Source organism: Phyllosticta citribraziliensis (assembly GCF_038025025.1).
Source record: "Phyllosticta citribraziliensis strain CPC 17464 chromosome Unknown J3D65scaffold_6, whole genome shotgun sequence".
Lineage (NCBI taxonomy): Eukaryota > Fungi > Ascomycota > Dothideomycetes > Botryosphaeriales > Phyllostictaceae > Phyllosticta > Phyllosticta citribraziliensis.
This window is the reverse complement of record NW_027117343.1, coordinates 789,123-800,646: the sequence shown is the minus strand read 5'-3', so window position 1 is coordinate 800,646 and position 11,524 is coordinate 789,123. Positions and strand designations below refer to the sequence as shown.

Below are 11,524 nucleotides of genomic sequence, written 5' to 3'. Positions count from 1 at the left end.
CTGTGTGCCTGCAATCAAGAAGAGGGCCTCTTGTCGGCACGCATCAACTTATCTGTGGGTATGATGTGCACTCTTGACGCTCTCGCGTGCGTGCGCAGGTGCGGAGATGGCGGCAGGCCACCCCCGTCGCCGGCCCCTTCACGTGGAGCAGCCAGGGCTCCGTTTGCATCACGGCCGCTGGCCACCACCAAACACCTACTACATGCCGACAGCCATGGCCGACGACCTGGAAGAACTGCTGCTGGAAACGCTCGACGACCTGGAATGGCGTCTGCGCCGCATTGAATTTGTCCTTGGCGGCAGTCTGTCCCTCCAAGACGCCGACGCGCCCGTCACGACGCGTCTGCAGAAGCTCGAGAGCTCCCTCGCGAACCTCGCGTCCAAGTCGCGGGCGGTCAAGGACGTCCTCCAGCTACGTATGGCCATGTTGGATGGAGCCCGCGTGGGTTCATGTTTCTGACAGGGCGGAACAGAGTCCAAACATGGCGACATATTTGCCCCGACGGCGCGACCCAGCGAGCTCATCTCGTCGCGCGATAGAAACGTCGAACCGACGCCCGAAATCAAGCTTGCGACAGTGCTCACTGAAGCACCGGCCTTCCCGGCGACGGCGTCGCAGCTGACATCGCTCCAAGACCTGCCGCTGCCGCCAACGGGGTCCTTCACATCGCTGGTGGGCCTGTCGCCGCGAATAACAGAATTGGAACAGAGGCAGCTGAGTCAGGCGCGGGAGATTTCAGAGCTCCGGCAGAGGAGCGGGAGGGCGGTGCTGCGGTGGCATGAGGTCATGGTGCTGGGCCAAGGAAGATGCTGGGCTGAGTGGGATCAGAGAGTTCGGCAGGCCGAGAGAGACGTGCGGCGGAAGGAGGTCAAGATGGAGCAAGAATCGGGCTGAGGGGAGGGACGAAGCTGACTGTGTTGTTTCACGAATGCGCGAGGTCACGACAGCAGATTTATTACCATCCATGAATGGCGTCGATGCAGGCTGCAAGTCAAATGGAGGTTCCACCGAGTCGGTAGGTACAGTGCCTGTAAGCAAACGCGCGCTAGCGCAGCATGGCTCGTGTTCGGCCGACTAGAGGGCTGGGTGAGGTGGGAGGGTGGAATGCGACGGAGCGAGCAATGGTAGAGGTCGACGGCGCGGCTCTCGAGACTGGACAGCGAGCAGAGGCCGCTGCCCTGAGTCTGACGTCGAGTCGAGAGCGGGTAGACGGGTCGAGGGCCGGCGCCGCAGTGGACTGGGAGTGGACTGGGAGTGGACGCCGCGTGCCTTGATCGTGGCGGCGGCGGGACAGGCGAGGGTTTTGGGCTAGGCGACTGAGGGGACTCGATTGCGATAGCGAGCGAGAAGCTAAATGTGGACGGGGCGTATAACTAAGTCTCAAAGTACCTAACCTTTTCTTTGGCCAAAGTCAAAGGCGACGCTGGAGCTGGTGGTTAATTTGCACTGCCTGCCCTGGCCCAAGCCCCGTACTTTGACCTCCCCCCAGCTCCAGAGACAGCAGCCGAACTTCATCTCTCGACGATCCGGATCCTGCCAGGCCCTCCATTCCCGACGTCTGTCAACCATCAAATTCTCCGCCCCCCCAGCCTTCGCGACCCTTCGACATCCCACCGTCGCCGTCCGTCTCCTTGCCGTCGCTCTCTACCACCCTCGCACGCTACCAGCTTCCGCTACACACTAGCCAGAAGCCTCGCCCGTTCTTTGCCCTTCGCTTCTCCAACAGGCCCGGCGCCTAATCACCCTCATTCGCTCGACAACGCCCTTGAACCACTCGCTCCCTTTGCCAGCCAGCGCATTGTCCGCGCCCACGGTACCGCCCACCTCACCCCGTCCACCCGACTAGCCCTCGACCGTCCAACAACAAAGCCACGCCCAACACCATCCACGCCGTCCTCCATGCCCTCTCCCTACGGCTCCCCCGCCTCTCCCAGTCTGAACAAGATGAACAACGGCGCCCCCTACGGCGGCCGAGCCCGCTTCAGCTTTGGCAACATCCTCGGCGATCCCTTTGCTCTGTCCACCATTTCCATCAGCGTGGTACGTGTTCGAGACATTGACGCGCGTCCAACTCGCGACTCTGTTGTTGTCGTTACTGACTGCTCTGCCAGCTCGCCTGGATCATCGCCTTCATCTCGTCCATTGTTGGCAGCCTTCACGGCAACTTTCCAAACTACACCTGGTGGGCCCTTGTTTACATGTTCTGCTGCATCGTCGGCATTACCGTCACTGTCGGCGCCCAAGTAGAAGATACCTACCATGTCGCCGTACGTTCTCTGTGGAATGCGACTCCTTCTTGTCCCCTAACAAGTCGCAGATTGCAAGCTACCTGGCCGCCGGCCTCGTCTTCACCAGCTCCGCCGTCAACAACACAATCTACGAGGGCGATCCTGCCAAGGAGGCCGCTGCCGCAGGCTACATTCTTTTGTCAATGATTGCTGTATGTGCAGTCGCGCGCATTCGGGGAAGATGAGCTAACATATGTCTAGATTATCTGGATCTTTTATTACGGATCCCAGCCGTCCGCGTCGCACCGTACATTTGTTGATTCTTTTGCGCTCCACAAGGACAGGCACTCGATGACGCGCAGCTCGCGACCAATGTCCAACAACTACAGCGCGCGTCCCCAGACGTCCGTCACGAATCAACAACCGCAAATGTACACCTCGGCACAGCTGAACGGATTCGAGACTTCCTCCCCCGTGTCCGGCTATCCTGGTGGGCCTGCGGGCGTCGATCAGCGCAACTCCACGCAGCCGCGTTTTGGCAACGGCGCCGGCGGGGGCCAGCCAGAATCCGATGTCAATGCGCCCACCGAATATCCTTACAGAGCCAAGGCCATTTACAGTTACGAGGCAAACCCTGACGACGCCAACGAAATCAGCTTCTCCAAGCACGAAATTCTCGAAATTTCCGACGTCAGCGGACGTTGGTGGCAAGCCAGAAAGGCCAATGGCGAGACTGGCATCGCACCGAGCAACTACCTCATCCTGCTATAGAGGCACCGACATTGATGTTGACGACCGTTTTCTTCACTTCTGCACGGACGCTGGGTTGGTTTGGCTGCTACCACGAACATCCTGGCTTCGCACTTCTGGTTACCATGGCATCGCACTCTGGAAAGCTGCTGCACCCGGCACCGCCATCTAGCGACAGTCGGCTTGTTTGACCAAGCGAGGCGCATGTTGCTTTCAGCTCCTCCCCCAGTGCTGATGACCCAGGTTCTCTTCGCCACTTGATACCCGTTCAAAATTTCCCCTCCCCACCGGCTTGGGCTTTGGCAAAAACTTGATTTAATTGCTTGCCTTCGGTTCTCTTCACGACAGGATTCCAGCTACGAACGACAATCGACATGGATTAACTTTCGACGACCGTACAGATGCTCACGTTTTCGACGCGTCGAGTCCACTGCCTCGGCAGTCTGCAAGCGCGAAACCACCGTCGCAATTCGAGCGATTCTGAGGCAGTCGATGCCAAGTTCCTGACCAAGGAACTGGCGTTTTCTGCTGTACTTTTTTTTTTTTCTTCCCCGCCGTTTTTTCTCACCGTCTTGTCTCCATGCGCTTTCCTTAATTTTCTTAGTGGGTACCCAAAGTGTGCGTTATGGAATTGGTCAGTTGTGGCTTTTGCGCTGCCGCGGGATGTTGTCCAAGTTTTGAATATTTGAAATTCTGTGTGTTGGCCACAAAATGCCGTTTTTTCGTTCCACCTGCTCTGCTCAATGCTTCTCCTCCCCCCTTCCTTCAAGCGCATCTTGACGGCGTTTTCCTTTTCTCTCTTACGTGACTGAATGCGTCTCAGCTTCTTTTTGATCTACAACGGCTCGCTGAGACTGGATTGGTCTTGTAGCAGCGGTGTCGGTTCGCATGTGGTTGGCAAGGGTTTGTTCCAGACCTGGATCCAGATCGCCGCTGGGATCCTTCGGGAAGGATGGAAACGTTGGAGCGGTTTCGCACGTGCTGGTGCTGGTGCTTCCATCACCACACCTGCTACGCTGCGACTTGGGATTGGGGCATCCGACTGCTGGTGCCTGCGTTGCCGTCGCCCGTCGCCGATGTATACGTACGAACAGGTCGTAGTCTCTATGTCGGTCCATCTGCCTACCTGTCTGTCTGCCTGCTTCTTCGTATACACATCTCGTACTTTGGCTGCCGTCCCGCTCCGTTCCGCTCCACGCTGCGCCTCTTCCTTCGTCTCTTCCACGCAAGAAACCCATTGCGGCCTTTCGGAAACCTTTGGTCCGCCCTGCACCATCACCTATACCACCATTACCATCACCGCTGCTGCTGCTACTGCTGCTGCTGCTTGTTGTCTTGCCGTTAGGTAGCTAGGTACCAATCAATTGTCTTGGATAGTGCCTTTCATCTGCTACTGCTCCGGCCCTTCGAAAGCTCCGTGTACCGTGTCAAGCGGTGGTTTTGTTACTGACGTTGTAGTCATGGGGCCATGCCATTGCTCTCAATGATGCCGCTCTGTCTCCTTGCCATCGTCATCTTAACTCCGGAATACTACATATAACGCGTGACGGCACAGCTCTTCAGCCAGGGCTTGCATGGAGCTGGACTGCCTGATTGACTCTCAAAGTGACTGCTTCCCCTCCTAAGGTAGGAGAGGGATGAACAGGAGGGCAATGGTATGGTAGATAGACCACTTCGCGTCGATCCCGAGTCGAAGCAGCTGAAACAGAACTATTCCTGACCTCAGGTTGCAATGCAGGGGTAGCTGTGGCTGCGTGTAGGGCGAGAGACGCAAGAGCATGCACACCATCCACGCACCTGCTTTGGCGGAGCGAGAGTACGGAAAGGCAGCAGCAAGTGTTTGAGTGCTACCACGGTGTGTGTGACAGCATCACTCGCTCCATGGCATTCTTCTACACGTATATGCGTCGCCTTGCTGGCCACCGTCATCTTCTAGAAATGTGGATTGAAATCAGGGGTAGGGCGCTAGCGGAAGACAGGAACAGTGTCGTAGTGCTTGTTGGTTTTCTCCAGCCAAGTCCAGGACTATTCGGCCTTCGGACTGACTGACGGTCTGTCGTGTGGGAGTAAGGAGGTAGGAGGTGTTGCAAGGAAGCAGGCGGGTGGGGGGGTCTTATACCCCCTGACGCAGCAGCACACGTGCGAACGACCACGCACGCGTAGTGGTGAAAGAGTGATATTTAGGGGGCACATGTTGACTCTCCTACCTATAGCTACTCACGTCTAGACACAGTCTATCTTAAACCAAAAGAGCCACCGCTGCTGCAGAGTGAAAGCTACCATAATACAACCGCGATGCTTCTCGCCACAATTGCATAACGTCGATGCCACTATGTGCTAAACACTCATTTCCTCACAGCAACCCACAGAACAGACCAAACCCCGCAAAGTCAGTACTGTTGCGCAGACGTGAAAGTAGAAAGAATTACAGTCTGCCTGGCGAGGCACTGTTGTGCTGATGGAGCGGCGGAGTGGCGGGGAAGAGGGAGGAGGGGGGTTTATATAGGCAGGGAGGTAGCATGGAAGGGAAGGGTACGCACGGCTGATGGTAGTGCGGTGGGGGTGCGGCACGTGAAGGCGTGTGAGAAGGAAGGTGGAGGCGTGGTAGGTGGGTGGGAGGGAGGTTGGGGGTCCATGGTCGAGGTTCGTTGGTTGCGGTGGATGCTTCCAGTGTGTTGATGATGAAGATGAAGGCTTCCGGCATCAAGGTATAATAATGATGAATGCTCTCTGCGTGCAAAGAATGATGGCAAAAGCTTCTTGGTGAATGCTCCAAGCGCGTAAAATCCACTCACGACACACGGAGATGAATGCTTCCAAGGCGTAGAAACTAACTCAATAAAAAACGCTCCTGTCTGAACTGCTCAAAGAGTTGCCTAGCCTTGCGACCCACTTCCCAATATCATCGAACCCATCACATCCGCTTTGCTGCATCATCCCATCACCGACGGTCAACACAGCCGCCCAACACACGCCTGGAGAAGCGCTTCGCTTCGCGCCATCCGCCGGCCATCAGTGGCACCGCATACGGAACAAGACGACGGCAAAGTGACGAGGCGAGGCGGCCAGCAAGCGAAGCGCAGTATGACGGTGGTAGAAGCAGCGGCGGCAGCCAGATCACCACCAGAAGCAGCAATCCGGATGCAGACCAATCCAACCAAGAAGGAAGGCATGCTTGCACGCAGGCAAGCGAGCAAGCGACGAGCGAGCAAGCGACGAGCGAGCAAGCAAAACCATGGCGGCACGAGGTCAGCCAGGCAACGGCAGCGGCAGCGGCAGCGACAGAAGCAGTGGGCGGCCGGCCATCCGGCTGGCTGGCTGCTCAAGCGAGAGGTGAACGTTTAAAGTGTGCTAGGGGGAAGGTGGGTTGGTCGGGACACAGGATGTGATGATGTGCAGCTGGTGCTCGTGCTTGCTGAGCTGTCACTTGCTCGATGTCTGGGTATGTGGCCCGGTATGGCGTGCTGGCGGCCAAGGAGGCGAGACGAGGCGAAGCTAATGTGATGCGTTGATCTGGCGTCTGGAGAACTCACCTAGGGCTCTGGCCTCGAGGGTTGGCTAGTTGAGAGGCGACAGTAGGGACCGGGACAGGTTTGATCATTGATGAGGATGATTTTATGGGATAGAGGCGACAAGCTGTGGAGGCGTCGAGTTACTGTATCGTGATCTGATGGCATTCCAATTACGCCTGTGCTGTACCCTTGTGGCGGAAAACGGTGGCTACATTTGGAGTGTCTGCTTGATTCACCACTTCGAGACGGGCACAAGCAGCCAGCTAGACAAGCGTACGAATCAATCCGGGTTCGGCTATCGTCAGCCAGCAAGTCAGATATTGGTGTAGCCCGTCTATGCGGGCGTGATGCGTCGTCCCATGCGTCGCCTGTCGGCAGGTGCGGTTCGTGCAGATCATACGTTGTGGATGTGCCCAGAGGTGGATGCGGCGAGAGTGCCCGAGGCTGTGTGAGGCATGATGTGGGGGGGGGTGGCCGGAAGGGCTGGATGGTGCGATTGCCTGGGCTGAACCTGTTGGCAAAGGAAATGGGCCTGTCATATAGGTCCACGCAGTCAGTGTTTTCGCCCTCCCACCGGTCAGGAAATAGGGGAAGTCGGAGCGGACCGCGTCAAATCGCATGTCCTTGATGAGTGTTGACTCTTACGAGTTGGGCACGACTGACGACGGAGAATCTAAAAGTGTGTCCCGCCGGTGCTCGTCTGTCGCAGTCGCGGCTGATTGCCTGGCCAATGTTGTTTAGAGTCAGCTGGTTGGTGATGCCGTGCAGGCGATTGCCACCATTGAATCAAGTTTGGCCGGCTCCAATTCATCCGGCCGTCCACAGGCAGGTCGATGGATCCACTCGAGCCCATGCATCTGCAACTCGTCGTTTGAACGGGATTGTCCATGGTCCACAAAGATCTTTGTTGGGCGGGTTCCGCCTTGGCAGTCATCCTGGAGAGGCATCAATGGTCGAGACCCTTGTGAACTTGGGGCAAAGCCTGCTCGCCCGTCGTTCAGCTGTCGCCAGTCTCTTGCCTGGTTGGTCTTGTTCGTGTCGGGCCATCGAACGGACGGACGGCCGCTCTGCGCGGGGTATCGTGTCCCGCATGAGCCCAGGCAGCTGCAGACAGTATCTGAATACATTCTCCCATTCGTTCCCGTTGCACAGGCAATGTGATAAGCTCCTTCCAGTCGGAGCAAACTGCCATGTCGACGTGCCGCTGCTCGCTTGGTGCAGACGGGCGTTGATATCCTATGGAATTGAGCCGCCTGCAAGATTTGGAAGCGAGCAGAATGAAACGAAATATGATGGAATGAAAGCCTAACGGGACAGAGGGAAAAAGGTGGAATTTCTTCCTGGCTGCATGAGGTAGCAGTGGTTTAAAGATCACGTGATGATGGTAAACAAGCAGTCAGGCCCGTCTTGGGTCGTGTGTATATGTCCAAAGGGCACACTCTCGAAACCGAGGAGGCCGACCAGCGTGAGAAATACGGACCATACAGATTCTTCAAGTTGTCTGTTGTGGATCCTGCAAGGTGGTTACCGTGGACACTCCCGATGGTCGTACGGCAATCCACGTAGCCTAGAGCTCATGCAGAGACCTTGTAGATGCGTATACGTTTCCGGAGCGTGGAATGGCCTGGGGTTGAGACAAGATCGGGACCAGGAATCATTTGCCTTGACCGAGACTTTTATTTTTCTTTTGCACACGCAGTGGTTGTTTACACGCAGGGTCTGCGCATGGCATGGACAGAGGGCGACACCAAGAGTTGCGGCTCTGGTGGCGGCGGTTGCCATTGGCCGCTGGCCGAGGTGGGGTGCATGCCTCAAGCCAAGAGTCTCAACGGCACTGACGACAGAGAGAATGCGAATGATTAGTAAGAATGGACAGTTGGAGGTTGACGTAGAGTAGGATGCGAGAACGTAGATCTTGGGGGTGAAGCGTGTGGCAATCAGCTGAGGAGGGCGGCGGTCGATTTCCGAAGGAGATGCAGGCAGCTCGAAACAGGGCCGGGCGGTGAAAAGCGGCAGCCGAGGGGGGAGCGTGGTGGAGAGGACCCCGAGGGGACTGATGACTCTGACGGACGTGTAGTGTAGGTAGGCGTTGGGGGTACAGCGTTGGTCCAAGGCATCGTGGAGTTCGTGGAGTGGTGTTGGTCGGGATGGGGGATGGGGGCCCCGGCAACGGCAACGGCACAGGGCAGGGCAGGGCAGGGCTTAGTGTTTCCCTGGCGCCCGTTCTATTTCTCCATCCCATCCCATCTCCTCGCCGTCCAGTCCATCATCACCGCATCGCCCAATTTCCATTCACCTCCAGGCAGCGGCGAGCACAATCCCACGCCTCGTGCATCCATCCACGCCATTGGCAGGCTCGCCAGCGCCATCTTGAGCACTGGGCTGCTACCCTCCTGCCCAACCAGCCCAATACCGGCCTCAGCCCGTCATTTTATGCGGTCCGCCCCCGTCCTCCTCTTCCTCGTCGTCCACCTCACCTCGTCCTCCAACATGCCGGCGCCCTCCTCTTTGGCCTCCTAATTCCATCCATCCTTGCCCACTGCTGCTGGCCCTCCTCCATCTTCGAGCTTGTACCGCAAACTAGTCTATGCGCCTGTGATTGACGACACCCGACCCACCTCTCCGCCTCCACCTCCGCATCCCCACCATGTCGCCCTCGCCCAGCCGTCGCAACCTCAACCCGACCGTCGAGGACGCCATTGAAGACTCCTCCGACGAAAAAAAGAACGGGTACGCCAAATCCACATGCAACGTCGCCGTCAAACGCTCCACCGACCTGAGCAAGCACAAGCTGGCCGATCACACCAGCGATTCAGGGTATTCGAGCCGTACTGCCACGTCCAAGCGCAGTGCTGATTCCGCAAAAAGCTCCAAGGACAATGCCCAGGATCCCACTGCCAAACCCGAGGCCCCTAGTGCCCTGCCCCCTGCAGACACCCCTGCCGAGGAGCCCAAGGACAAGAAAAGGACCTCCAAGGATCCCAAGAAGCCCACAAAGCCCGTCATAAGGCAAGACTCCAAGCGGGAAGAGAAGCCCGCGAGAGCCGAGTCCAGGACGAGAAAGTCTCGTCGAGACAGCTTGCCTGTGGCTCCCCACGCCGATCCCGAATCGGACAGGCGTCGCAGGCACAGACTGTCCGTGGATACCAAAGTGGACTTTGCACGCACTTCGGGCCGTGGATCCCAGTATCATCCCTCGTCCGCCCGTGACCGGACGCCTGCCGACCAGGGTGCCGAATCAGGAGGGTCTCGGCCTCGCCTCTATCCAAGCGGGAGCAGACCAGTCAGCTACCACGGAGGATCCTCTTCATCCGACTACATGAACGTCAACCAACCACCTAGGTACTACCATGGACCACCGCCGGCAATGCTCAACTCTCCCTCATACTGGATGGGATCCCCAGTCGGACCTCAATTTCCTCATTATCACGGAGCAATGGGTCTGCCGTCTCCGCTTACACCGCATGGTGACCCACGTTTCAACAACAGGGGCCCAGTTCTTCATCAGGGTACCCAGCAAGCTGCCAGGTCCCAACCACGTTACAACCCCCGCTACGGACAACCTCAATCTGCCATTCCATCTCCACGTCAAGAGGAATACGATGATGATGAAGAGGGCTACGATCCTGTTGATCAGTATGACCTGGATCGTCAGGAGATGCCTCCACCTCCAATTCCTCGCCAGAGACGGCCAAGTGCACCAAAGCAAGTGAGGACCACTCCCCACATGATGCCCAGCATGTACCGAGGATGGGAAGATGAAGGCCGATATGATGACACCGACTTCTATGATGAAGATGAAGATCCCCGCCTCCCTCGTCAGTTTGCTGCCCTCACTCTCGGCAACACTGGTCGAGGGAGATCTGCGACCAGTCCCGACTCTAGGAATTCGGGCGGTAGAGCTCATGTCGCGTTGGAGCCTGCGCAATCCAGAGACAAGCGTCGCGATCTGACCAGGCGCAACACTGTCTACAACACAATTGTGCCATCTCAAGCAGAGCCCGGTAACGGACGTCGCGATCGAGCTGACGAAAGGAGAAAGAGTCAAATAGATGACAAGGAGCGCAGAGTCGAAGAGTATGTACGCGGGATGAACGGGATCAACTCTTCAGAGAATCCCATCGACAGGCTTCGTACGGACAGTCACCGACGCACGCAAAGCACTGCATCTCCCAGGACCAAAACACACGTATCTTCTCGCAACGGGCTGGACGATGGCAAAAGCCGAGTCAGTGACTCTGCAGGAACAGCCCTGAGTCGCAAGACCAACAACCTCATCATCAAGGTCCATGACAATGATGACACTGTCGAAATTCAGGGCGATGTTTCTGGCAAAGCGATTCGGTTCAGCAATGGCGAAGTCATCATTGCCGACGCCCGTGACAAGGAAAAGTACTACATCAAGGACAGCAGCCACACCACCGAAAACACGAGCAGCAGTCGCTCCCGAGGCGAGAGCGACACTCGTCGCACCAAGGTCAGCACGCGCACTGAGCGCGACCGCCGGCCTAGACAGGCCGAGCAATGGGTCCAGCAAGATCAGTGGAGACAACCAGACCAGTGGAGAAGCTGGTAAGACTCCTTGAGTTGCTGCACCTGGATCTTTGAAACTTGTTGCTTTCTCGGATTCCCATTTTTCTTTTCCGCAGCGTGATTTCCTTGGCCATCTGATACCTTGTATACTTGATATGAGCGAGCTGTCCTTTGAGTTACTTTACGATACGTGTTTCTTCTTTTCTCTCTTCTTTCTCGCTCTGCCGGGAGGCGCTGGTTTTGCCCAAAAGCGTCACTTTACACCAACCTCTGTTCCCTCCATGTCGCGGGTCCAGTAATCAGTCAACTCGCACGGGGGCCAAAAGTTTGTGATGGCAAAAATTGGTGGTCTGCTCTGGTGTATCGACTATTTTTCTTAATGTCTTTTGATGGAGCCAACATTTATTTCCTCGGGAGCACCAGGTGGGCGGGCGGACGGACAGGAGAAACGGATCGCATGGACTGGAATGGATGGGATCGGGAAGGGACAGGACAGGACG

At 57.0% G+C, this 11,524-nt stretch overlaps 4 protein-coding genes across 4 annotated transcripts; all 4 read left to right on the top strand.

Annotated features, from left to right (window-relative positions):
• Nucleotides 1-214: 214 nt before the first annotated feature.
• Nucleotides 215-895, top strand: J3D65DRAFT_667734 (uncharacterized protein; the record flags this gene model as incomplete). The annotated part of the gene is made up of 2 exons (XM_066803051.1): nucleotides 215-416; nucleotides 474-895. 2 exons carry the CDS (start codon nucleotides 215-217, stop codon nucleotides 893-895), a joined length of 624 nt encoding a protein of 207 aa, XP_066655187.1.
• Nucleotides 896-1,735: 840 nt separating this feature from the next.
• J3D65DRAFT_362734 (high osmolarity signaling protein sho1) lies at nucleotides 1,736-3,396 on the top strand. Its single transcript, XM_066795658.1, has 4 exons — nucleotides 1,736-2,041; nucleotides 2,113-2,268; nucleotides 2,319-2,441; nucleotides 2,491-3,396. The coding sequence occupies exons 1-4, from the start codon at nucleotides 1,901-1,903 to the stop codon at nucleotides 2,998-3,000; spliced, it is 930 nt and encodes a 309-aa protein (XP_066655186.1). The 5' UTR covers nucleotides 1,736-1,900; the 3' UTR covers nucleotides 3,001-3,396.
• J3D65DRAFT_362567 (uncharacterized protein) lies at nucleotides 3,396-4,365 on the top strand. The gene has a single exon (XM_066795654.1). It carries the CDS (start codon nucleotides 3,792-3,794, stop codon nucleotides 4,326-4,328), a length of 537 nt encoding a protein of 178 aa, XP_066655185.1. The 5' UTR covers nucleotides 3,396-3,791; the 3' UTR covers nucleotides 4,329-4,365.
• Nucleotides 4,366-9,138: 4,773 nt separating this feature from the next.
• On the top strand, nucleotides 9,139-11,067 carry J3D65DRAFT_667732 (uncharacterized protein; the record flags this gene model as incomplete). Its single annotated transcript, XM_066803050.1, has 1 exon — nucleotides 9,139-11,067. One exon carries the CDS (start codon nucleotides 9,139-9,141, stop codon nucleotides 11,065-11,067), a length of 1,929 nt encoding a protein of 642 aa, XP_066655184.1.
• Nucleotides 11,068-11,524: the final 457 nt, after the last annotated feature.